The sequence below is a fragment of the Ostrinia furnacalis genome, unplaced genomic scaffold, assembly GCF_004193835.3.
Source record: "Ostrinia furnacalis isolate ACB-3 unplaced genomic scaffold, ASM419383v2 OfSCF2163, whole genome shotgun sequence".
In the NCBI taxonomy this organism is placed as follows: Eukaryota; Metazoa; Arthropoda; class Insecta; order Lepidoptera; family Crambidae; genus Ostrinia; species Ostrinia furnacalis.
The window spans coordinates 209,505-235,593 of record NW_021132402.1 but is presented as its reverse complement, the minus strand read 5'-3'; the positions used below and the strand labels follow the sequence as shown (position 1 = coordinate 235,593).

General features: G+C 37.9%; 4 protein-coding genes across 5 annotated transcripts; 2 read left to right on the top strand and 2 right to left on the bottom strand.

Moving 5' to 3' along the window:
• Nucleotides 1-534: 534 nt before the first annotated feature.
• Nucleotides 535-8,321, bottom strand: LeuRS (Leucyl-tRNA synthetase). The gene is made up of 12 exons (XM_028307379.1): nt 8,304-8,321; nt 7,213-7,422; nt 6,760-7,131; nt 6,411-6,655; nt 5,430-6,328; nt 5,101-5,359; nt 4,639-5,003; nt 4,054-4,322; nt 3,376-3,630; nt 2,495-2,704; nt 1,468-1,702; nt 535-848 (listed from the first exon to the last, which is right to left on the bottom strand). Exons 1-12 carry the CDS (start codon nt 8,304-8,306, stop codon nt 640-642), a joined length of 3,531 nt encoding a protein of 1,176 aa, XP_028163180.1. The 5' UTR covers nt 8,307-8,321; the 3' UTR covers nt 535-639.
• Nucleotides 8,322-8,596: 275 nt separating this feature from the next.
• On the top strand, nt 8,597-13,550 carry LOC114354812 (Recombination repair protein 1). The gene is made up of 6 exons (XM_028307380.1): nt 8,597-8,765; nt 9,270-10,128; nt 10,321-10,485; nt 11,483-12,058; nt 12,775-12,955; nt 13,358-13,550. The coding sequence occupies exons 1-6, from the start codon at nt 8,739-8,741 to the stop codon at nt 13,494-13,496; spliced, it is 1,947 nt and encodes a 648-aa protein (XP_028163181.1). The 5' UTR covers nt 8,597-8,738; the 3' UTR covers nt 13,497-13,550.
• Nucleotides 13,551-13,576: 26 nt separating this feature from the next.
• On the bottom strand, nt 13,577-15,725 carry Hpf1 (Histone PARylation factor 1). Its single transcript, XM_028307385.1, has 5 exons — nt 15,005-15,725; nt 14,728-14,876; nt 14,410-14,639; nt 14,081-14,334; nt 13,577-13,706 (listed from the first exon to the last, which is right to left on the bottom strand). The coding sequence occupies exons 1-5, from the start codon at nt 15,611-15,613 to the stop codon at nt 13,650-13,652; spliced, it is 1,299 nt and encodes a 432-aa protein (XP_028163186.1). The 5' UTR covers nt 15,614-15,725; the 3' UTR covers nt 13,577-13,649.
• Nucleotides 15,726-16,053: 328 nt separating this feature from the next.
• Nucleotides 16,054-25,109, top strand: LOC114354822 (uncharacterized). Of its 2 annotated transcripts, none has more exons than XM_028307392.1 (2): nt 16,054-16,401; nt 22,425-25,109. In XM_028307392.1, exon 2 carries the CDS (start codon nt 22,447-22,449, stop codon nt 23,335-23,337), a length of 891 nt encoding a protein of 296 aa, XP_028163193.1. In that variant the 5' UTR covers nt 16,054-16,401; nt 22,425-22,446; the 3' UTR covers nt 23,338-25,109. The 2 variants fall into 2 exon arrangements, with proteins under 2 accessions (XP_028163193.1, XP_028163194.1); XM_028307393.1 differs by lacking the exon at nt 16,054-16,401 and adding an exon at nt 21,842-22,213.
• The last annotated feature ends 980 nt before the right edge of the window (nt 25,110-26,089 follow it).

Genomic DNA, 26,089 nt, shown 5'->3' with positions numbered 1-26,089 from the left:
AATTATGTTGCTGTCGCGCTCGCACACTCACTGCGGGCGCCCGTCGCACATTCGCGACAGCAATAATTAGGCGCGAGCGATAAGGATGGGTAGCTTGGGGTCATTGGACAAAATTCTACATGCTCACAGACCGGGCTTTAGCTTTCTGACCACGGCGCCCGCGTGGAATTTTGTCTGTTACAGAAAAACATCGCGCGCGTCTCTGTTTCAAAAACCGGGATAAAAACTATCCTATGTCCTTTCCCGGGATTCAAACAACTATCTCTATGCCAAAATTCATCAAAATCGGTTCAGTGGTTTAGGCGTGAAAGCAAGACAAACAGACAGACTGAGTTACCTACTTTCGCATTTTTAATATTAGTATAGATTATATCAAAGAGCAGTGGGGGATACATACTACCCCGACTCATTTAGCTAAGTGATCCCGCAGCTATATAAGTTCATGATAAGTAGGATCGGATATCTTATTATTCTTTTTGAGTGTGATTAATTTTATGATGGTGGGGTAATATAATGATAAAATAAACACAGCACTATGGTTCAATAAATAAATAATTTATTACCATATTAAAAAGCAGTCCTGAATTGAAACTTACACCAAATTCAACATTTAAATGTAACAGAGAGAAACGAAAAGTTTTACTTTTCGTACGTGTACACCATTTGTTTGCCTAGGTCTATATTCTTTCCGTTGCTGACTAGCTGCACGGTGGATGTAGCTACGTCTACTTTTAATACTGCTGCGTCTTCGAGGACAATACATTTCGTTTCGTGGTCGCCGGGCACGGGGATCTTGCGAGGACCGAGGATTGGGTCGTTGTACCGCCACACTTTCAGGCTACTCACGTCTGTAAAAAGTAAATAAAATACATTTTTTATACACAAAACGTTTACCAAATGAAAATGGACAACATTTATTTACATACACATTATAGGGGAGTAAAAAAATGTTATAAAATTAACGTAAAATTACTAACATATTACTACTTGCAATATGTAATTTATTGGGCCAATGGGCATGATTTCAGGCTGGAAACGATGTATAAAAAAATACTACCACTACTATTTTTAATTTTTTTAAACCAAATTTTAATTAACTGTGATTGTAAGTGGAAAACGATTGTGATCGCAAAATAGTGAAAACATTGAAATAGTGTAAATCAGAAAATTGTTTTATAAAAAATTACTTAACCAAAACCTTTTTTTTTTTTTTTTTAATTTATTTAAGGCAACATACAGTCATGTACAATCAATAGTACTATAGTAAAGATGAATATGATTAAAGACCAAATTAGTGCCTATTTATAGCTATTACAATATTGGTTACAAATGAGCCACTCTTAGGACTAAAATTTTTAACAACAAGCCAAAACCTAGTGCACAGACAACGGCATATCGAGCCAACCACTATGGAATCTTATGTAGTTGTAATAGTTACTTTTTTTTAACCTTACAGTAACTTCTTACCTTTAATAGCTTTGACTTCCTTGCTGATCTTGGCTTTCACCTTCTCAACGGTATCGCCATCGCTCAGGCTGACGGTCACCGTGAACAGCCCACTACGCGGCGTAGGATTGACGACGGTGACGTCAACACCCGGCTCCGCGAAGAAGTTGATGTGCGGCGCTCCCGGGGCGCAGTCCTCGCGAGTCTTCTCGGATGCCTCGCCGCTGTCCGTATAGCGGACTTCGATGGAATCCAGCTGAATGGAAAAAAGGTTGGATTATTTTAGGTGCCTAGGTGGGTGGGTAAATTACCTAGAACAGTCATTTGACAGTTTCAATTCAAATTTACTAAACCATAGCGCGTGCGTGCGATCTGAGGACTAAGGCTGGGTTGCACTATCTTACTTTGACTTTGAAAAACGTCAAAAATCTGTCAAACTCCATACAAAATATGCCGGTTATCGTTATAGTTACAGTCAAAGTTAGGTGGTGCAGCAACTCAGCCTTAGTATGACGGATTGTACAGCGCCCTTAGTGGAAACTTTCAAGAACTTAAATCTTCATATATTTTTAACGCAGTCTATATCGAATGCGTTTGATGTAAACTCACACTCCCCTGAGCTCTTACAACGCTTTTTCTTTCTTTTGTTATCATTAAATGTTGTATAACTTTCTGCAATCATGGCAGTGTAGTATATGTAGTGTATGTAGGAGTGTAGGCCGAATCCATTTAATTCTATACTCACATCCAAAGTACTCAGCAAGTACTGCTTATTATCCTCCAGCACGGCAGCCTCGTCGAATGGCAGCGCGACCGACAGGGCGGAGTCTCCTACTCTCTCGAGCGCTTCGCGCGTGGCTTGCACGAAAGGCATGGCTCACTTCATATTCCTGTAGTCTTCTCTCCATGATTGAAATCACCTTACCATCTCCGCTTTTCCTATGCGAACATCAGGGCCTTCCCAACTTGCCTGGCCAGGGAGTGTAGTCCAAACTCCTCTGGTAAATTGGAATTAGTGTTCCTGCAGCAGACACTAAATGATACTCACATCCAAAGTACTCAGCAAGTATTGCTTATTATCTTCAAGCACGGCAGCCTCGTCGAAAGGCAGCGCGACCGACAGGGCGGAGTCTCCTACTCTCTCGAGCGCTTCGCGCGTGGCTTGCACGAAAGGCATGGCTCGCTTCATGTACTTCTTCAAGTCTTCGATGCCGCCCAGCTTGCTCGATATCACCTTGTTGTCGGGCAGGCCTGATGGCTGATGAAATTAATGGTATTTTAGTTAGTATTTAAGTTATTAAGATATAGTTGGGCTATCTAAAGCCTGGTCCGTGAGCACGTAGAATCCCGTCCAATGACCCCAAGCTGCCCATCCTTGTCGCTCGCACGTAATTATGTTGCTGTCGCGCTCGCACACTCACTGCGGGCGCGCGTCGCACAGTCGCGACAGCAATATAATTACGCGCGAGCGATAAGGATGGGTAGCTTGGGGTCATTGGACGGGATTCTACGTGCTCATGGACCAGGCTTTACACACTTTTCTACAAATAACTAAGCCGGTAAGATTAATGTTAAGTACAGACAATAACGAGTTCCCTATGCTTAGTTTGATGCGATAGAAAAATAACAGACTAGTTTTTTTAAACTGTACGAAGAATACAATCGTGCCTAGCTAAAAAAAATTTTGACCTCTTTTTTGTCGATAAAAATAGGTCTAGTTTCATCTATTTTCATATATGTATGTACACTTTAACCTGACTCACACTGTATTACGATCGATAGTAAAACAACCGAGAACTATTCATTCACGCAAAAAGCGTGCTTCAGCTTAGCTTTTATGATTGGCGTAAGAAGAAACCTGCCTCAATCATAACATCATTTCATTTAAAACCGGCTTTCAACCGTGAGTAATTCAAGTTTCAAACTCACCCCATTTAGTTCCTTCAAAGTGGTCAAAATGATGTGTTGCCACCTCGGGTATTCTTTCGCCACCCATATAATAGCTTTGTTCGGTTTCTTCTCAGGTTTGGGAGCCTCTCCCTTTTTGGGTTTCTTGACCGCGCAGTGGTTCTTGAGATAGATTCGGAAGGAGTGGGCGGCGTCCATCAAGTAGTTGCTAGCTTTGACTGCCACCTCGTCGATGTCGCCCGAAACTGGCCATCGCTCGTGGAGGATACTTCTTTTCTGTAATCGTACATTACTTGTCTTAATATTGTGTACCTACTAAGATGACTAATGGATAGGTGATTTACTTGAAACTTTGTCTTGTGAAACGCAAACAAATGTCGAGGTTTTTAATATCATATTCATGAAATTAATTTTCGTCATACGCAAATTGATTAATCACGCTGTACGTTTCATGAAGTGTGTTATCAAAATTATGTTATGATTATGAAAGGAAAGTTTAACGAGAATTTGATTACTTTTCACGTTAGCTCTGATAAATCTATTGATGTATTTTCTAGTCGGCCCTACTTTGATTTATCCATTAGAAGCGACACATACTAACCCCAAACGATGCTTATGGAGTCCCCTTTACCCTACAACAATCTTGATAATTGTCTTCTGAAAGCTGGAACGAAAATTCAATTGAATCAAACTACTTACATTTCCCAACAATTCCCACACATGCTCGGCCACGTGCGGGCAAATCGGCGCCATTAACTTCGCCTGCGTCTCGATATAGCGCGTCAGAAGATTCGCGTGGAGCCCTACGTCGGCGCACAACTCGCGGTACTTGTCCCGGGCCGCCTGCAGCTCGAAGAAACCAGTCTTGAGAGCCTCCTTGAATAACAGCTTGCCGTAGTTGTCGTCCGTTTGAGAGATCTTCGTGTTCATTTCGCTGATGAACACCTTGTCGTGGAAGTTGAACTCGCCTGGAGAAATGAATGGAAAATAATCGTCTATAAACAATAAAACTTCATTCGACCAAACATGGAAATAAGTAAGAGAGATGTCATACGGGCGCTGACGATGCGGAGCGTCGTATCTCTCTCAAGTTACATTGTCACTTCACCCTACCCTACACCTGCTTTTTGTCGCTATTTATTATAGTCAAAATCAACAACCACAAATATCGAAACAATAACAAAAAAGTTACGAACTTGTTACGTACGAGTAATAATAGCCTTTGCGCTTGCGACGAATATAAAACTTTTTAAAAGAAAAAACTTTGTATGAAAAAAATATTACCTGTCCTCAGAGTCGCTTTGGCGGCAACCATTTCCTTCACCCACTCGATAAAAGTGAACAGCCTGAGTATAGCCGCGTCTGCCGTGCTTTCAACAAAATTGGCGTCTTCCACAGAATCACCCGCGTCGGCAAGCGTGAGCCGCATACCGTCCGCGCTAAACTTATCAATAGACTCCGAAAGCGTCAAGAAGTTGCCATCCGACTTCGACATCTTAGCAGAGTTCAACATAAGGTGCCCATTCGCGCGGATGCCTTGTGGCCACTTCCCTTCTTCTTTCGGCCAGATGGCGCAATGATTGTAAATGTAAAACGTCAGGTGGTTCTGGATCAAGTCCTTTCCGGACACTCGAAGGTCAACTGGATACCTGTAGGAAACATTTTGTTTATTACATTATGTCTTTTTCTAATTAGCTTCCGAATTTTAGGGGGGATGTTGTTTTGTGATTAACAAAAATGTCTTACCAGAACTGGAAAGATGTCCTCATGAGATCTAAAGACTTTTTGGCTATCTTCGTGCTTTTTGGAAAAGGCGCATCTTTAAAGAAAATATAATCCCAAACTTCAGACGTCATTTCTTCGGGTTTTATCTTCAGAGCATTCTCCTTGTTGCCTCTAAACGTGTCGCCTTGAAGGAAATGCGAAATAGTGTAGTATGCATTGTAAATAGTCGAATCTGACAGAGATTCTATCACCCACTGAGTATCCCAGGGCAGTTTGGTACCTGAAATGGGATAAAGTTAGAATAAAGAACCTTCAGTTATTGGCTGAAGAAGGAAAGGAGAAGTACATACCAAGACCATAAGTTCTAGAGCATGCATATTCGTGTAACCACTTGAGTGTGGCTTGGAAATTTTTCCTGACCTCATCATGGTAAGTGTTCATTGCAGCAAGAGCCTTCTCAGCTTGACTTTTCCATTCTTCATTGCCATAATCAAGATACCATTGATTGCACAAAGCGACAACGCATTCGTCGCCAGATCTCGACATGATAGTTTTCTCGGGCTCGTAATAAATTACTGCACTCTTTTCCTCAATCAGTTTCGATTGCAAGTTCTTTTTTACGTCTTGAATTTTGCTCCCTTTGAATTCACCCACCAGAAGGACACCATCATAGAATCCTTTTAAGTAGACCATTTCTTTGGCTTGAGTCAACTTATCCTTATCATTTTGGCTCTGTATTTTCAGTTGTTCATACACATGGACAGCAGATAGGTTGCCAAATTCGGGAATTTCAAGAATCGGTACAGGAGTAAAGGGTAGAATCATTTCATCCTTGATTCCATACTTTTCTCTAAAGGCAGGTTTCTTTTGAAGATCTACCAACGCCGCATAGTCGTCAGGTGAGTCAGACGGAACACTGGTGACAATGCCAGTGCCTTTGTCTTCTTTGATAGTCAACATGGGGAGGCAGTATATTTTGGGGTAGCAAGTAAATGGGGATTTCACTGCAACTCCAAACAGATCTTGGCCAACGATTTCTTGAAGTACTTTGAACTCCCCATCTTTTTCAGTGAAGCCTTGATAAGCCATATTCCTGGCAGCCCTTCTGGTGCAAATGAAGATTCCATCCTTTACAGTTTCAAAAGCAATGTATTTGATGTCAGGGTGAATCCAGCAGTTAGTTTGACCATACATGGTCTCTGGCCTTAATGTTGCTGCTACAAGGTTGACCTTTTTTCCTTTGAAAGATCTGAGAATATAAAACAATCAAGTAAAATAAATAAATTAAAAAATCTTCATCACTATTTCATGTTATTGAGAAAGTAACTAACTTGAATAGAGCAGGGAGTGGTTCTTGGACTTCCATCTTAATGAGGGTATACTCTTGAGGTCCTGCACCTTCTCCAGTGCTTCTGTCGTGGTCCATGCAAGGTTGTTTATCCAGAGGTGAGAATATGGTGTACCTTTTGCCATACATAATTTTCTTACGATCCTTGAGGTGATGGAATTGCCATCTAATGAAGGAATCATAAAACGGATTGGCATCAGTTGTAATGAACTTGCGGCGCCAATCGACCTATGAGGAAAACATAAATAGGTATATTAAATAATTTCCTGTTTAAAGTTGGGACTCTATAAATACAGTTTAAATAAAGAAGAAAAGATAAAAATAAAACTAACATGAATACCCATCCTCTTCAAATCAACAACAGCTCTTGGCGGGAAATATTCAAGCCAATAACTTTCATTGGCAAACTCCTTGATCTCCTCCTCTGGTATCCCCAGACTCCTCATGATTTGCCACTGATATTTAGCAGAACCTGTTTTAGCAACTGCTTTACTTTTCTTTCCTTTGCTTTTATCTTTTGGCACTATGTCAGTTTCTTCTTTCAGGGAAACTTCTTCTTCTTCAGGGAATACTGGAGGGTAGCCAAACATTTCCATTTCCCTTTTGAGCTTGTCAGCACAAGCTTTGATGGGCATTCCTGTGCAATGGAACCCAAATGGGAATAACACCATCTTGCCTTTTAATCTGTAATACCTTGATGCAAACTGAAAGCATACATCATTTATTTAACAAGATTAAAATAAGTAGAATAATAGTATACATTTTTATAAAGAAATGTAACTTACTTCACATTTGGAAAGTGAAAATGTGTGTCCTAAATGTAAGCGCCCATTCATGTAAGGGTATGGAAAAGTGCACATGAATTTTTCATGTGGTTTGCCATCACTTGGCGCCTCCATTTCAAAGATTTTCTCTTTCTCCCATCGCTCTTGCACTTTTTTTTCAATGTCTTGAAGGTATTCGACCTTATAGGTCCCCTTCCTATCTAAAGTAGTCTGAAAATAAGTGTATTACATTATACTTTAATAAATATGTTGTGTACAAGTGACATCTTCATTAGATTATCATAGAATAATGTGTGTATCATAGAAAATGTCGCAAGAATGTTAATTGACTCATATCGCAATTGACTATTAAAAACAATTAGATATTAAATAAACAACTTCAAAAGACCAATTTCCAATCCAACTTGACTATTATCATTATCATTATTTTATTGCTACTTATAGAATCATGGACACAGATAAGGGTAATGCAATTTTCGATAGTGGCTTAACATTTGACATTGAAACAATATGTAATGTTGGACCAACAGAAATTCAGTAACATATGGATGGTAGGAATGTGGTATGGATGTTGAGACAGAAATCTTTAACAGTACATGAGTACATGAATAAATAATGAATTTTTACAATTTATGATTTATTTATAACAAGGATAGGATAAAAATATCTAAATATTATATTCATGCCCATCAAAAAAGGTAGCAATACAGTTATAGATAAATATGCTGAGGAAGTTATTAAAAAAATGCATAAAATAATTTTTAACATTTTTATCCATTTTCTAATTGACCAGCATGAGATTTGTCATGATTTCATCAGACGCTCTGAGCGACTTGGTACTTCCTGTAGTGTAGAGGTTAAATCGTGCGGCTTTAAACTTAGGGTTTGCGTCGTAAATCTGTGTTGTATCGCAACTGGGATTTAAATAAGTCTTCAACAAATGCAGTTGACTGTTACATCAAATAATAAACGTAAAATTTCTTATCAAAAAGAAATTTAAGAAGTAAATATATAAACATGTACTTAAGGCTTAAAAACTTAACAATTTATGGATTTTGCAGTTACTAAGCTAGGAATTTAATTATTAATACCATTATTTAATTTAGCTTCTCCACCCAACTATAGTTTTATTGTAAATTCGTAAACTTTGCGGGAATTCAGAACACGTTGCACTCTTGCTCCCACACTGACATTAATGACATTTACAATTTTTGACATTTTCACTTGACGTTGACATTTTCAGAATACAATGCCGCCAACATGCCAACAAATTGTAAACTCTTGTATACACGATCAATTCCATGTAGGATTAACATTAATCTGTTTCCGGCATATTCTTTTGCCTAAAGTATATTAAAAAAGTTAGTTTTTGACACAAAAAATTGGCGGCAGTGGCGTTTTCTGTCATTTCGCCGGAAACTTTTCGCTCGCCACCTTCCTCAAGACGCGATATTATAAATTGATCACATTTTCTTGTTAAAATTAAAGAAAAATCTGTAATTTCTTCATAATAAACAAAAGTTACAATGGCGCCAAGAACTGCTAAGGCAAAGGTACCGTAATTTAATTTTCTAAACTGTAACAACCCTTTAAATTTGAACACCAAACTGGTTTGCTTTGTTATCGCAAGTATCTCTTGAATGCTATTTTAGTACGCCATTATTTCTAAAGGAAATATGAAATATTCATGAATCATAAAGGATTAATCTTTCCTTTTTTACGATTTGGCCTTTTCGTCTACATACGCAGGTTGTAAACACATGGTCGATTCCCTCCAAAATCTTTAAAAAGCGTCTTCAGTTGTGTATGTTTTGTGTTTTAGTATGTACTTAGTTACGTGTTATATTATTAACAATAATATTATCCATTACCTAGTTAGATAGCCCGTGAAATTTGAGTGTATTTCTTTGAATTACTAAAAGATCTCCACTTCTCTTTAGATGACTAAAAACGAGCAGATAACGAGTTGTTTTATAAGTCAATAACCTTGCCGTTTCTTATATTTCATCAAATTAAATGCGTATTTCGTATTTACTGAATGTGTAACATCTTTACAGAAAGCTGTGGATGTCAAAGTAGCAGACAGTGAAGCACCAAAAAAAGGGCGCGGGAAAGCTAAAGTAATTGAAGACCCTGAGCCTGAAGTGCTAGACTCTGAAGTGAGTGAGGAGGTGGCCGCAGCAACAGACAAAAAATCAAAGCGTGGAAAGAAGGTTGCAAATGGACAAGACAATGACAAAAGTGAGGATTCAGCCCCACCAGCCAAAAAGGGTAGAAAGAAGGTGGCAGAGGAAACAAACGACGACAAACCTAATGATGATAATTCAGCTGATGAAGAGTCTACCCCCAGTGAACAAAATTTAGAAAACGGTGACAGTTCAGAAGCGAATGGTGATGCGATGGAAGTCCAGAACGGTAATGCGAAAGGGCGAAAGAAGCCTGCCAAAAAAGAGTCTGCAGCTGAAGTCAAACCTAAGCAAACAGGAAGAGGTAGAAAAAATGCTAAACCAGCTGAAACTGAAGCTGATCAGGAAGTTGTAGATGAAAAGCCAAAATCAGCAGGCAAAGGTAGAGGGCGTAAGGCTCCAGCCAAGAGCGAACCTGAATCTCAAGAAAAGTCTGAAGATAATGAAGAAGAGCCTAAACCTGAGCCCGCCCCAGCCAAAGGCAGAAAGAAGGCACAACCAAAGGCTGTTAAGGAGAAAACTCCAGAGAGTGAAAAAGAGGAAGTTGAAGCTGAAAACATGGAAGTAGAAGATGAACAACCTGAAGAACCTAAAAAGAAAGAGAGCAAAGGTCGGAAAAATCAGGGAAAGAAAGCACAAGCCAAAGAAGAATCTGTTGAGAAAGATGAAGATAAGGAAGAGCCACCGGCTAAGAAAAGGAAAGGAGCCAAGAAAGATGAAAAAGCTAAGGGTGTGTATTGTTTTAATCATCCACTTGCATTTAGAATTTACTAAACTAAAAAATGTATTTTAAGAATCAACAATAAAGCTTGAGATAGATAAAGCATAAAGTCATTGTAACATCTTATTGTATATTCTTTTGAATACTTAATTGTTTTAATGTACATTTGTAGATAATAAACAGTATTGTTTTTTCTGATAGGTGATGTAAAAGAAGAGGAAGCCACCGATGATGTCGAAGAAAAACCTGCCAAAGGTAAAAGAGGTCAGAAGAAAGTGGCCGAGCCTTCCGCGGAGGCTGACGAGGAACCCCAGGACACCGGGGAGCAGCCGACCAAAAGGCGCCGCAAGCAAGCCGAAGAAAAGGGTAAATAATTGTTATTACTTGAATTATGGTTAGATTGACAATATTGTTTCGTATTCCTAAGATTACTTGTCTCGTATTAATAATTTAATTAATAAATGGTTTTTTTCTTATTTATTTATAAAGCTTTTATTTATTTCTCCTCATCTTTACTTAAAAAATTTTTTTTTTGGTGGTTTGCAGCTTGGTTGTTAGGTTGTTGTTACTCCTTCATCCAAATTTTTATACATTTCTTGAGATACAAATATTTGCTTGCTAAATAAATAAAGTAGGACTCCTTAAATTTACCCTGCATAAGTTGTAGATGACTAATCAATATAATGCATGAATAGAGCTCATAGTTCATTGGTAGTATAGACAAGAATTACTATAATAGGGCTTAGGACTTTAGATGGACTATGCATGTCTTTAGATCTTGTAAATTTCAAATTTATTTTTGCTCTTATCTCTTGATATTAGACATACAGAAATTCACTACACAATTAACATAATATCATAGTCACTCACCTGTTTTGTACTGAGCTAAGGAGGGGTGGAGCTGGAACTTTATACCTACTGTAAGTTAACCCTTAAATAGTTGGGAGTTGGAAATTCTGCAATAACAACGATGATGTACTCACCTTGTTCTTCACAAAGATAGTCCTTACGAGATAATTTAATTTTGTGCCATCTAAAGATGCAGTATGCAATAAGTACGGCAATTTGTCAATTCAGCTGTATTTCCACTAAGTAGCAGCATAGTCTTGAGTATTTTCATACATTTGGGGTATTTGAGGTATTTCAATAAAAGTACTTCCATTTTGTCCTGTTTCTCAGTGGGTTTTTTTATCTCTACAAAGTCACAACCGATTTATGGCCTATGACGCACCTACCTAGCGCGTCATGAAGAAACCAGTTTTTTTACTCTTCTCTACTTATCTGAGGCCTATGATTACAGTCAGATACATAACAATAGAATCGACACATTACTGTTAACGATTCAGACTGTTTTACCTTTCAGCACCTGCTGCAGACAAAAAGAAGGCTCCATTAAAAAACAAAGCTGCAACAGATTATGAAGAATTAGACTTTTCCAATTCTTCACAAAACACACAAGGAAAAGAGTGGAACTTCAAAATATCTAGCTGGAACGTGGACGGCATCAGAGCGTGGATGAATAAAGGTGGTTTGGATTACATAAAATACGAGAAACCTGATATTCTCTGCTTGCAAGAAGTTAAGTGCGCTCAGGACAAACTTCCGGAAGAAGTTGCGAGTGTGCCGGGCTATCACGCGTATTGGCTGTGCAGCGACAAAGATGGGTACGCAGGTGTAGGCATATACACCGCCAAGTTGGCCATGAATGTCCAATACGGCCTTCAGAATGAGGAGCTCGACAGCGAGGGACGTGTTATAACTGCAGAGTATGAACACTTTTACCTGATCACTACATATGTCCCCAATGCTGGAAGAAAACTAGTCACTCTACCCAAAAGACTGCAATGGAATGAAGAGTTCCGAAAGTATGTTAAGGAATTGGATAAGAAAAAGCCTGTGATAATATGTGGCGACATGAATGTGGCGCATAATGAGATAGGTAATGTATACTTTCAAAACTATTGGCAATGCATGAAATTAGCATAACTCTCACTTGTTATCCTACTTACAACATACTACAGAGATCAAAGGCCATCGAGAATAGTTTTGATGACTCATACTGTTATTTGTGCAATATTTTTATCGTTTTGATAACATGAGTGCGTAAATTACTGTTTACAATAATTCACTAACTCGTTTTTTGTCCTTTATGTACCCGCCTGCAGACTTATGATGAAGGGCGTGAATTACGTTTATTATATTGCATCATTCTGTGGCCTTGACTAAAACTTAGTTAAACCGATTGCATTTTTGTTAAAATCATGCTACCTTGTGGTTGGTATGTCGAAATCTCTATCAATGACGCAGAGGCATGTTGAATCGCCTTGAGCGCTAGAGCTTTCGCCTGTTCCAGTCCCGGTAGGATGAAAGCACACTTATCAACCCGGAAACGGATCGTAACCGAAGACCGTATCAACTCGAGGCGGTCAATATGCTTTCTATGAAACTCGTACTGCAACGCATACTTATCCACGCCGTAATGTAAAATTGTAAACGCTTCGCCTCGCGGCTCGCGGCGAAAGGCGTTGATCACACACACCGGGTTGAAAGTGTGCTTTGACTATTAGCTTTTCTTAGCAACAATCTTCCTCTTAAGACCATTAATTTCGTCAAATTGGCGACAGCAAATATGTTATTTGTCTTCTTAATTTACAGATTTAGCTAACCCCAAGACGAACAGGAAGAATGCCGGGTTTACCGATGAAGAGCGCTCCGGGATGAGCGAGCTCCTCGGGGATGGATTCGTGGACACTTACCGCCACCTGAATCCGGACAAAACCGGCGCGTACACGTTTTGGACTTACATGATGAACAGCCGATCCAAAAATGTTGGATGGTGAGTATTTTAAGACAATCTACTGCCATACGAAGTCTATGGATGTTCTACTCGCGGGTTTGATTCCCGTTTTAATGTTCAGCTATTGTGTGATGGAATAATGTTGCTGAAGTCCATTTGGACTTGTAAAGGGTTTCTAATATTGTTCCATAATAATTCTAAATGATCTATTCCACTTTGATCACCCAGGTGTTCAAAGTGGACTCCAGGCGACACTGTGGTGTCCTTTGATCATGGATAGGAGGACTTCTTATCCATGGGTGATCAAAGTGGGATAGACCTCAATTTACAAACAATTACAGTAAGTTATGTAGGCCTACCTCATTTCAGTAGTCTGACTGTCACTTAAAAATACTTATGCCTTTTGAACTTTGAATGAAACCAGATTGTTTTTTGTTCCAGGCGTTTGGACTACTTCATTGTATCAGAGAGACTATTGCCGTCGCTGTGCGACAGTGTAATTAGGGACGGCGTGTACGGCAGCGACCACTGCCCAATTTCACTGTTCCTGCATCTAAGCAGCGCTGATAAACCCAAATAACGCATCACAATTGTATCACATTCATGATTTTAATAAACAGAACGTGTAAAGAAATCGAGGGTTTTCATTTCAAACAAGGGTTAGCAAACCAAATAATTTATTGGATAAAAAAATAAGTTCAATACAATACTGATAAAAACTATTAAAAACTACTTACTTAAAATCTAGTATTGATAAATTGGACCCCTTGCGCCTATATTTTAGATGTGCCTGAAACAAAAAAATATTGTTGGTTTTGGTTCTCAATAGATACTCCTCATTGCATAAACAAATGGAAACTGGCAAATACAAAAATATGCTAAAGACTTGCACAATTATGTCCCAATAATGGGGATATTGCTACTACAGTTCAAGACAGAAAATTCAGTTCTTTTATAATGTGTACTGACAATGCATGTTCATATTGGGGATATTGCTACTACAGTACAAGACAGAAAATTCAGTTCTTTTATAATGTGTACTGACAATGCCTGTTCATATTGGAGATATTGCTACTACAGTACAACACAGTAGAAAATTCAGTTCTCCTCTAATGTGGACTGACAATGCCTGTTCATTAATACTTCAATAATATGAAAACACACCTGTATTATTTTGCTAAATGCTTCCCTGTTTAACAGATTGTACACTGAAGTCAGAGAACTCAAAGCTCTTGATTGTAGTTCCTTCAGCCCTGAGCAGAATAAGTCTATCCCAGCTTCTAAACCAGTGCCAAAATCACACTCATCTACAGCTATATCAGCATAAGTTATCATTGGCTGTAAGTCTGACAGTGCTTTCTGTTTCTCATCATGACTGGTAGCTTCCTTGATACTTGTGAAGATTTTCTTCAAGTTTTCTAAAACAAATAACATATTGATGTTGTATTATCAAAATAGGCAAAAAAATTATAAGTTATTGTCAAAAGTGTTACCATCTGTCTCAGCTAAATTTCTATATCCCAATTGCGTTTTCTTATTGTATGGTACAATTATACCAGCCCCATGCAAGGTTCTCGCTATGAGCTTGCCCTGCCTTTTCTTCATTGTATAGGCTTCTAATGAAAACTTTTCTTCATCAGCTGTTTTTTTCAGTAGATCTATCAGCTTTTGACAGGCCATAGCTGTAAAAGGCGACTTCTTTTTTTCATTTTGCAAATATAAGCTGAAAATCAAATACCTTAAATTTAAACAATATTGGAAATTAAATATCAATATCTTAATAAATTGGACTAACTGAAAGAGATACTTGCTAGACAGCACCAAAGATGTTTTCAGCTACAGGTAAAATACGACAATCTTTCTCACTATCATTGCTTGCAAGAAACACAGGCTTTTCCTCTGGGCTATCTCTGTAGTAGCCAATATGGAACTGGCTGGCTCCTTTCCTCTTTAAAATTGCCTGAGAAGAAAAAGTATAGGTAAGCAATCAATAAAATCAATCAATTAGGTAAGTAAACAACATAACAACTATTGTAGTTGCATATTGATGCAAATAAAAAGGATTTGATTGACAAATAAAGTACTCACTTGGAATTCCGGTGGATCAAAGAAAAATCGCCAATGTACTAGATATAAATTATTATCGTCCACCATGGGCAACTTCCCCAATAACAAATCAAATGGCCCAATTAGCTGCAAACCAACACTTGCTAACATCTTTTCAATTGAATTGTCTTTATTTAGACATTCAAAAAATTTAAAAAAGTCTTGGGGCATGTCTACCAGAAATAAGTCTTTCAATAGTTTAGGATCTGCACTTGTATCATAAAACTTTATGCTGTCTGGTAGTTTAACAGGCAAATCCTCGACATCAGGTGGATTATTCAACACAACGGAACTTGAAGGGACTTGTTTCTGTTTGTTGTCGTGTATAACCTCTGATGTTTCTTCACCTTTTTTGTCTGTTTCCAACTGGTCATTTTCATTAGTCTGATCATTTTCATTTTCTGCAGCCTTAGGCTTCCTTGTGAAAGGGCTAAATCTATTTTTTTCACGTGTATTTTTCGCAGCTTTTTGAGTTTTTGGTGGGTGTTTATAAGATTTATGGTGTTCTGGGTTCTTTTGATAGCAATTCTCACCATATTTACATTTAGTGCGTGGATCTTTGACAAAAGTCTCCCATTCATCGTTAGGCATATTTTTTTAATTCTAAAAAGCACTTTTGATCTAATTAAACACTATTTTTCAACCGGAAAGATTGGTGCCGCCTTCTGCCAGGTGATTTTGTTTGACATGTGATTTTGACATTGACTTGACGTTTGATCTCTTGGTATAGAGATGTTCATTGTTCAATTGCACTAGCGAAATTAAAATGATAATCGAGTAGTATTCGAACAATAGGGAAATTTTATCATTAAGGCCACAATAATAATTAAGGCTTCAAACGTAAGTATTAAGCTTACTAATTAATTAAGTGCACATAAAATTGTAGCAAAATTATAGCTAGGACTTTTATTTCGACTTTTGATTAAACTGTAAATATTTGACTCGTTATTTGTGCAGATGAACGCGACCAATCTGGAAAACATGAATTTTTCAGATTTTGGATTTTTTTCTGTCATTAGTGTCATTTTGGTGGAATAGATTTTAGGTGGGGAGAAATGAGCTTTTTTATTTGTAATTAAATTTTTATGCACAAAATTAACTATGATGAGTGTTAGTGAGCTTCGATATGGCTATACTAGCTTACAAATAATTTAAAAATAATAGCAACGTGTTTTCTAATGAGTAATAGTTGTTCATTGGTGCGTTTAATTGGAAACTAGGAATCTTCTAAAATTGGTGCACGATGTAGAGCCTGGATGTTTTTCATGAAAGGGTGTCTGCATTTTCACTGTATTTTACCAAGGACATGTACATAATAAATCGTCGCCACTCAAGCCATTCGTCGATTTCTGCGGGCTACGAATCATGCTCTTCTATTGGTAACGATTACTATTTTTGTCTATTTATTGTTTATTTAGTGATAATTTTTTATTTGCATGCTTCTAAAAACATCTAATTCTACTAAATTGCTTATTTGACATCTAATAATTAGACCTTAATCAAAGTAGCCTATTATTTACTCAAATTTCAAACCCTGCACAGAATCTGAAATTCACAATAAAAATATTATACATATTAGTTACTGTAGTGTCTGCACCTGTTTGTCTCTATATGTGATTGTTGTCTTTATTTTATTTATTTAATAAAACACACCCACTTAAAGACACAATAATTTTAAACGAGCAGTGCTTACAATAAACCTCAGCTTAATCAGAACCTGGCTTTGCTTAAAGTGAGGCATACAATATTAGTGTTAGTGCTGGGAAATGGAATCAACTGAATTTGTTTTCAAAATTGTTGATGTTATCTAAGATAACTAACACATTGGATGAAATGTACACTTCTTAATAATGTCAGTTGATAAAATTTAGACATTGCAAATCAGGATAATGGGATGTCAATTTTTGTGTCTCACATTTAGCGGTCAACATCTGTGGAACAGTTTACTAATTGAAACTTAGTTACCAACATTAAAGAACTACACACTACTACCAACAAAACAATATTATTTTCTAACAAAGAAGACCTTATAAATATTAGGGTGACAAGAGTAGAAAGGACTGATTTTTTTAATTAAAATTATGAACCACATTTCCCTAAACTCAATGAAAATGATTCTTTACCTACATTCATATAGTTAGTTTAACAGGTCTTGTTAGCATATAATCATAATACATATTAATTATATTTACATTTATGAATCTTGGCCCAATAATTAGCCTATATTTTTGCAACTTAGAGATACCTAACTAAAATCTGCAGCATCCACTGATTGGCTAAACCTATGAACAACATAACAAACAATATTTTTTAATCAAATTACATATGTACTTACCTACTGAAAATTCATGTCAGTACTTAAAGTTACTTTGCCTCAAAAGTTTTTTCTATAGTTAATATGAATGCCTACTATTCTCAGGTTTTTTTTACTTTTCAATTATTTTTGTAATTACATAATTACAAATTTTGTAATTTCAGCACAGTAGAGTGAAAGCTTTAACTATGTTTATTTTTCTTCTTTATACCCTGATATTCTTATTTAAGGAGACTTTCTTTCTATGGCATGGATTGGGTAAATATTGTTTTATTTATCCTATATCTATCTACTATTTTATTCTACTATTGGGTTTTTATTTATTTAACTACACTCGACATCAAATAAATCGCACCACCCGCGACAAGCACATCGAACGTACGCATCCCCACTTCCCACCAACATTGGCACCATTTGAAAGCCTAGTTCTAAGCTTCATTTCATTAAAGGAAAGGTTTTTACCCAAAAAATGTGTCTTTAGAAGTATCCAGAGTCACTTCTTCAAAAAATAGGTAATTACGATTTTTCCAACTTTTATGGCTATAAAACTTAAATTGGGATAAATTGCTATCCATCTGTTAAAAAGGACAAGTAAGATTATTGTTTGGTTTTATAACCACAAAAATTGGTCTACTTGGTCCCAGAGGTGAGCCCCAAGTGAGGCCTTTTTTCAAGTCTCATATTTTATGGTACCTGTTAATTGTTTATAAAAAAATTAAATGTGTTTTTCCTTAACTTTATTTAAATAACACTAATATTGTTGGGGCACCATGATTGTGTCAGAAGAAAATCTTTAAAGTTCGCGTCGCGGAAGGTGCGATTTATTTGATGTTGAGTGTATTTCAAAAAAATATTTGTGCATGCATTTGTGCTGAGTTTTTATTTATTTTGATAACAACTGACTGAGCTCACATGCATTCTCCTCACGGAATATAAGGTCTGGAGAAGTATAATTTATGGGCGTTCTTTTCTTGGGGTGAATATGTCGTCGCCTTTTAGTACTAGCAAAAGTAGTGGTGTGTAATATAGGTACGCCCAGTTTACAGGAAATGATAAATTGCGTTACATTTGTTCTATTCGCATTCCTCGACGTCAATATTTTCCATGCGAACGCATTTAACATTTGTTGACGGATTTGTTCTAAAAGTTTTGAAATCTTTTATTGATAAGTAGGTAATATGTTTTTCTAAAACACAGGCTTACAGCGTATAACTGCCGCTAAAACTAAGTCGATTTCTTTCTACCAAATGTAGAGTAAATGCACTCTGTTTGTTATAACGAATTAGTGGTATCTATACCGAGTATCGATCTCCCTATGAAAACCCACTGGATTTTATGCAATCTCAAAGTAACTGCTGACTTGCTCACTTTATTATTATCATCATAAAATGAAAATATTTTATACACAGTCGGTGTGGCGTTGAATACAAGATAAAATCTGCTTTGTCTGGGGTATGAGTGTGGTTTAATAGTCCAAAGTTTCTTTGTTGTCGAAAACTTCATTAATACAGCTACTCTTCGATAAATAACTATCCTACGGTAAGCTGATAATAAGCGTATAATGGTTTTAAAATATTGTTTTCCCTTTGCGAGAGCAGCGACCGTCACGAACAGAGCTCATACCTGTGCGTAGCTATATTTAGTCTCATTGTTTGTTGGGTGCAATTCGATCAACTGCAAAATTTCAAGCTGCGAACGAGGATATGGCCACTGAGCAGAGGCGGCGTAAGGCGTAGGCGACGTGGGCCACCGCCTACGGCCTCGCGGTACAAGGGGCCTCGCGCATCAAAAATTTTGAAAAAATGTATACAAGGTGGAGATGACAATATCACAATACGAACATTGACTATTAAACATAAATTCTTGATAGCTAAACAATGTAGTTAAAAATAAAAATATTTTTTTTTTTTTCAAACAAATTCAGCCATAATCAGACACAAAATTAAGCAACAACACGGTTTTAAGTGACGAACATTATTCTTTGGCGCAATATTCCTTTAAAAATAATCACTGAATCAAGAAATCAGAAACTGTCAATGTATAGACCTTTGACCCTTTTTTTTATCTTCTATATATATAAAAGAAAGTCGTGTTAGTTACTCCACTTATAACTCAAGAACGGCTGAACCGATTTAGCTGAAAATTGTCTGGGAGGTAGTTTAGAGCCAGGAGAAGGACATAGGATACTTTTTATCAGCTAGTTATTTCATAAAATCCGTCTTCAGGTCGCCACGCCACAGAACAAGGCCTCGCGAAATCTGTCTTGCCCACATCAAATTTAGGTCTTGCCCCGCCTCTGCCACTGAGCACTCAGATAATATACATAATTTAACCGCCTCTGTGGTCTAGTGGTAAGACCACCTGCTTCAGACGCAGAGGTCCCGGGTTCGATTCCCAGTGGGGGCAGATTTTTCTGTTCGGTTTGGTTGGTGGTAGGGCTTGTTCTAAGTCCGCCTGGCTAGCTACCACCATCTTACCTAAGTCTGTCGCCATAACAAGAATGTTAACAGCATTGTTGTGTTCCGGCAGTTAGAGGTAAGATAGCCAGTTCCTCCGTGGTGGAGGATTCCGGGTGAAGCTCGCTTCCACCTTCGGCCTGATCGTCACTTACCATCAGGTGAGATACAGGCCAAGAGCTTCCTCGTTGTGGATAAAAAAAAAAAAAAAAAAATAATATACACATACTTTTTGATATTCATCTGATACATTATTCATGCAAAATATGGATACTGTAGAGTTCTCGATCTGACTCTGGAAATAGCTATTATCTGGAGCAGCCCTTGAGGCTTCTGTTTAACACTATAACTAAAGTAGGTAAATATTTAAACGGTTTTGGATGTGCTTTTGATTTGATAGTTCAGTAGCTTATGTACTCTATGTAAAGTTTGTCAATCTGAAGTTTTATTAGCTTTCTTAGTACCCAAACCTAGACAGCAATAGTAGCTAGGTCTTTTGGTATATTCAATTAGTCAATAGGAACAGTCAAGGTTCCTATTAGAATTGGATCGGTAATCAAGTAGATTCAGAAAACACGGTTTTTCATACAGCGAACATAAATCAGACCAAATTAAAATCGGCCGCGAACTAGCGTTCGTCCGTTCCAGATCCCGAAAACTTAGTATCTGTATTTATTGCACCATTGCACGCACTTTCCTTTTGTAATGTTTGTAAAAACACAATGTCCTGTGTCAATGACTCAATGAGAAGTAATCCTTTTCTTCAGTTTCTTTTAATTAGTAAAACTCATTAAGAAGTTAAATTAAAAGTTGTTTCTAGTTTTGGCTGAAATAATAATACGTAATCCTTGCTACTTAGTTGTTTTAATAATGTCGTCCTTTCTGTTGCTAGCCTAGTCTTTCGAGCTAGACTTCTCTAATTCGTCAGTCTTTAAGCTGAAGGTATAGCTGCCTACATAATTCGTTTAACAGGATAAGCGAGAAATATTTCTTCTTGTAAACAAAATTAGGAAGTCGAGAAGTATGAATATGAACAGCAGGTATATGTTCTTATCAGCACAGAACTAAATACTGCCTACCAATCTGTATAAAAAAACTCATTTATTACTCTTATCCAGTTATGCGCAAAAGTAATATTTCCTTTCGTAACCCAGCAAAAATAAGACAATAATTTCATTTTCGTACTGAGAATAGCCGCTTGATTCATACGTTATTAATCGCTTTTTCTCGAAGCGTTTATGAGGAATGCTGAATATGCGGCAGTGGCATGGATAGAAATCTTTCGTGATTCGTCAATAATATTTAAAGCGCTTCAAAAACATTTTCAATCATCTAGGTCTTTAACGAATATATTTACGTACGTATGCGCCTTTAACTACATTACAGAATTAGTTTGTTAGTCGCACACGATCACATACAACAGTTTAAAGAAAATCAAAAACAAGACAACAGTTTTTTAAGGGTATTCTATTGATTTATTTATTTATACTTTGTCATTTTGGATAGTTCAGATTCATTAATTTCTACAATTATGTAAAAATGTTATGAAGCCATAATTAATATCTTCTGTAGGGTCACTCAACTGCTGAAAAAATATCCTATAAGAGTCACTAATTTATGGCATTACTACAACAATTGATTACTTTTCACCTACGTCTTTGTTGCCTATGCTTATTTGTATTTTGCATGCCATGCTTACATTACTATATAGCACAAGCCTCATTATTCAAAATTCTGTCGCATGAGAAATAATACAATATGTAACAAAAACACCGTCTGATCCGAAAGGGTCATAAAGTAGCTTTAACAACATTACCAAAACTAGTATCAAAATTACGTAATTAATAAAAACAACTTGTTTATCGATTTTTAAAGTCAATAAGTTTAGCAATGATTTACCCTACAACGGGGAAATTTTCAAAAAGCGTTAACACTCTGTCGCCGCGCGGCTTTCTTTAAGACGCTGGGGGTCATGACCTTATGACGTCGCTACTGTGTCGCTACGCGTGCCGGCGCATCTCTACCCCTCCCGCGTACCCTATACACTGCCGTTCGGGTTGCCATGTAAGCTTTTTTATTTTTGTAAATTTTGTATTTATTTTTCATGGGGTATTTTTTTAATAATATTTTATGAAAATTATTACACAAATGGAATCTTAACTCGATACCTATTAACACCTTAATGGATCGGACGGTGTTTCCGTTACATATTGTATAAAATCGAAATTCGCTGCATGCCCTGGCTAATCGTATCTTTAATCCAAATGAAAAGGTATAAAGTCTGAAAATGAAACAGCATCACACGATATGCTCGTGTCCCAGATATGTCGGGACCGGGAGTCGAGAGCGCGTTTGCAACTGGCGAACGGAAATCGCTTTGCGACAACATTGTTATTCGGTGTCCCACTGCCTCCCTTGCTGGTAAATGGTTATACATACATAGTTTAACTATAGAAGCTATTTATTCCTTTACATCTTTGCGCTTTTTCATTTATGAAGACTACTAATTTTATCTTTTTCTAGTTTTAGACAATACATGTTACAAAAGTTGTATCAAAATATTTCTCAATAATTCATATCTGACAGGTATAAACACATAAATAGATTACAATGAACAATATATTGTTCGCAGGCGATGAATACTTGACCGCACTATGGAGCACCGTGATGGATGGGGTCCCGGAGAGTTGGGTGCGCCCGAGAATGCTACCGAAAATGCTCAGGCTGCGGACCGTGATCGAGTGCGCATCGAATTCTATGCCACTTACGACGTCATGACGGGCGTTCGTATAGCCGCCACGCTCGGCGGCTTCTTCGCCTTAATGGTATTTCTGATCGTCTACAAGAGCCGGAGTAAATCCGTCAAGGCCCTGAACGATCCCAAGTTAGTAGAACTGGCCGAGGCCGTCGTTGCTGAAGAACAGGCCGTCGAAGAAGAACGGCAGTTGACGGCGGCTTTAGAAGAGGCCCTGTCGGAGCGCATGCGATCGCGGCCGTCCATCACCGAGGAGCCGCCCTGGCCGCGGACCGCCCGCTTCGCGTCCTACGGCGGAGGCTACGGCAGCCTGTTAGCACCGCCGCGCCGCCTGTCGACTCTCCGCGGTGATTCGTTACCAGGCTCCGCGCTACGGTTTGCAGAGAGGCGGGCTTCCGGCGGAACGAGGGACCGTCGTCTCAGTTCCGCCACGTGCTCGAGTTCCGGAAGTTCCTATCTAGAGCGGCGTGGCTCTTCAGTGGTCTGTGCGTTACCCGAGCGCCGATTGTCGCCATGTCCCAGTGAGAGACTCGCCCCTCTAGCGTCTGTGGGCAGTGTTGGTCCGTCGTACGCAGTAGAATGTGAGCTAGCGTCAGTGGGCGCGGACTCAGTGTTCGCCGAAGACGAGGTGGACTCCACCGATGACGAGGTGGAGCAGTTCTCGACCGACAGCGGCGGCGGCGACGTGACGACGGTCGGCGACTGCACGGAGCTGACGAGCCGGCCGACGCCCACGCCGCTGCCGCTACGGTTAGATCGTGCTTCTCATTCGCGAGAAACGTTGTTCTAGTCGCCGACGGATCCCGTCGGCTGTTAATGTTACTCACACATTAAAATATCGACTTTTTATACATTCACTTATCGTCAGCATCCAACATATCACATGAACTTTACAAATTGACATATCATTTAATTCAATATCTCAATTTTAACCGTTTCCACTACATACACATTTAATGTCCACATCTGCATTTATTCTATGCTCATTTTGCGAATACCTAATATAAATTAGTTTAAAAACTAATGATATCAATGTTTTTAAATATTATTTAATACCTACTTCAAATTAAATAGTCGATATTTTAATATGTATTATTTATATGAATAGTGTGTAAATAGTTTGTTTTTGTTATTAATTGATGTTTCGCAATGTTGATGTTTTCAGACCATGGTAAAGTTATGAAGGTTTAATTGAATGTAACATCTTAATCCTCGTAGCTTCTTCAAATATTAATTTCGCTGACAGAAACATGTACCAAAGCATTTATTCGAGTCACTAAAATCAACTGGCATCATTCACCGGTTAGTGTTCTTTGTAAAAGATTTAGATAAAGTTAAGATCTGCCGAATTAGTCTTTTATAGGCACATTTAACGCTATAGTATTGTACTTAAATTACTGATAATATGCAAGTTGATAGTTTTCGACGAATTTTTATCTTCTGATATCAGTCATTCTGCTTTTCGGGGTTCCGTACCTCAGAAGGAATCCTTAAAGTATCACTTCCATGTTCGTCTGTCAACATCTCAGGAACGCGTAGTGGTATCGATATGAAATTTAAATACTTAGATGTACTGTCCCTTGGAGCTGTAAAAACCAAGCTTCTCTAACTCCACCATCGAAAAATAAGGCCGTCTATGCAGTATATTTTAGAAACTTCCTATATCAAAACCTAGCTGTACTTTCTGCTATCCTGGAATCACTGAAATAAGCACAAGTATAGGAAAATCCCAAATATTTAATTTAATTTTGTAGTTGTAGTATAATTTTTGTGCCATTACAAACTTGCATTTACAGTTAATAATATGGGATATCTACAGTTAAAGGTACTTATCTTTCAACTGCAAAATAAGTTTTTTTTAGATCTGACAGTTGTTAGTAATATTCGATGTTAAAATATGGTCTTAAAAAGTTAAGGCAATGAGAAAGTGATGTAGAAGATGAAAAGTGGGAGAACAGAGATGTAATTGTAGGGATTACAAGTGAGGGTACGGAACCCTCATTGCGCGAGACTTCGACTCGCTTTTGACCGGTTTTTTAGAAATCTGTACCTACCGGACTAACAGGCAACCCCACTGAAAGTGCGGCTGACAGACTCTTGCCAACTAACTCAACATGGTGTTTGTAAAATGTAGATAGAACTACTAATTTGTTAGGGTAGATAGTCGTCAGTGCAAAGTCAATTTGATGATGTATAAATGTATTAGTGTTTTTAACTACCCTTAACTTAAGAAGGGCATTAAGACCAATACGTCCTTTGAACAATAAATGATAAAAGTTGGATGCGGCCTAAAGACTTAAGTGTTGCTCGTACCAATATCATTTTCTAAGGAAACTGCCACTGTTCTTGTTTTATGGACACCAGAATTTTATTGATTCTCGTGACCGACTCCGCCACAGCCATACGCGGGCCCAGTAGATTGACTCACGCAGTCGATTTTATTACGATTTAGATTTACGTGTTAGTTTATGTAATGTTCGTTGCTCGAATTAAAAAGAGCTCATGTAGTCTGTAAAATGTTTAAATGTATGTAAAAAAAATGTAAATACAAAATGAAAATCATGTGCGATGTTTGTTTTTATTTTTAATCCTAATTGATGTCTCAAATAAAATACTGTAAAAGTTATGAAACTTTAGGTACACTAGTCACTTAATTACCTACCTAAAGGTTTAAAATAATTAATATGTTTCATACCAATTTTCCTACCAATACGACGTGTGGTGGAACTGGTGGATGCGTCATTTCCTCTCTTTGTTATGTTACGTAACAAATGTAACATCTAATTATGTAGAAGTCTGAAAGTTTGTTTATTTTTGTTAATCAATCATGCATGCATCAGTGGGTTTGGCACGCCTAAATTTAATTGAATATAGCTTTGTGTTAGGTAATATTTGTTTACAATGGTCAGTAAAATGAACGAGAAAACGGAACTGAATAGTTCCGATCGAGTCTACGCATTTTGCTCGATCTAGGTTCTTTTATTTATCTACTATTCTTTTCATAATAATCATCAAGGGATTCGATTGTTTGCCGGGTTCGATTCCCGGTGCAGCAGTGCCGCCTTCGACTGTCCGAAACTGATGTCTGATTGTTACCATTATAATACCTGCCTACTCTACTACTTTATTTAAAGAATCCCAATTTGGCTTGGGGGTAGTGTTATAGTTCCAAAATACTGGACTGTCCTGTCGATGACATTGACAGTGGGGCGCCACAGTCAATACCGGATCGCTGGTTCCGATTTTTACCATGTTGGAAACCATATAGTTGAACGATGGTAGCGCCCCCCTGTCATTGAGTTTGGTGGGACAGTTCAGCGTGGGTCATCTATACTTCAGTAGGTACTATCGGGGACTCGAACGCCTTGACACCTTAAGGGCCTAAATTGTTTGCACACACACGCTCGATATTGCTCCGCCCCCGTTCATTCATGTTTCGGGTCTAAGCAGCGTCGGCGCACCACTGTAGATGTTTGCCCTAGCAAACCAAGCTCTATGTAAAGCAATTAGGATTGAGTATTGCTTATTACCCGCATCCGTAG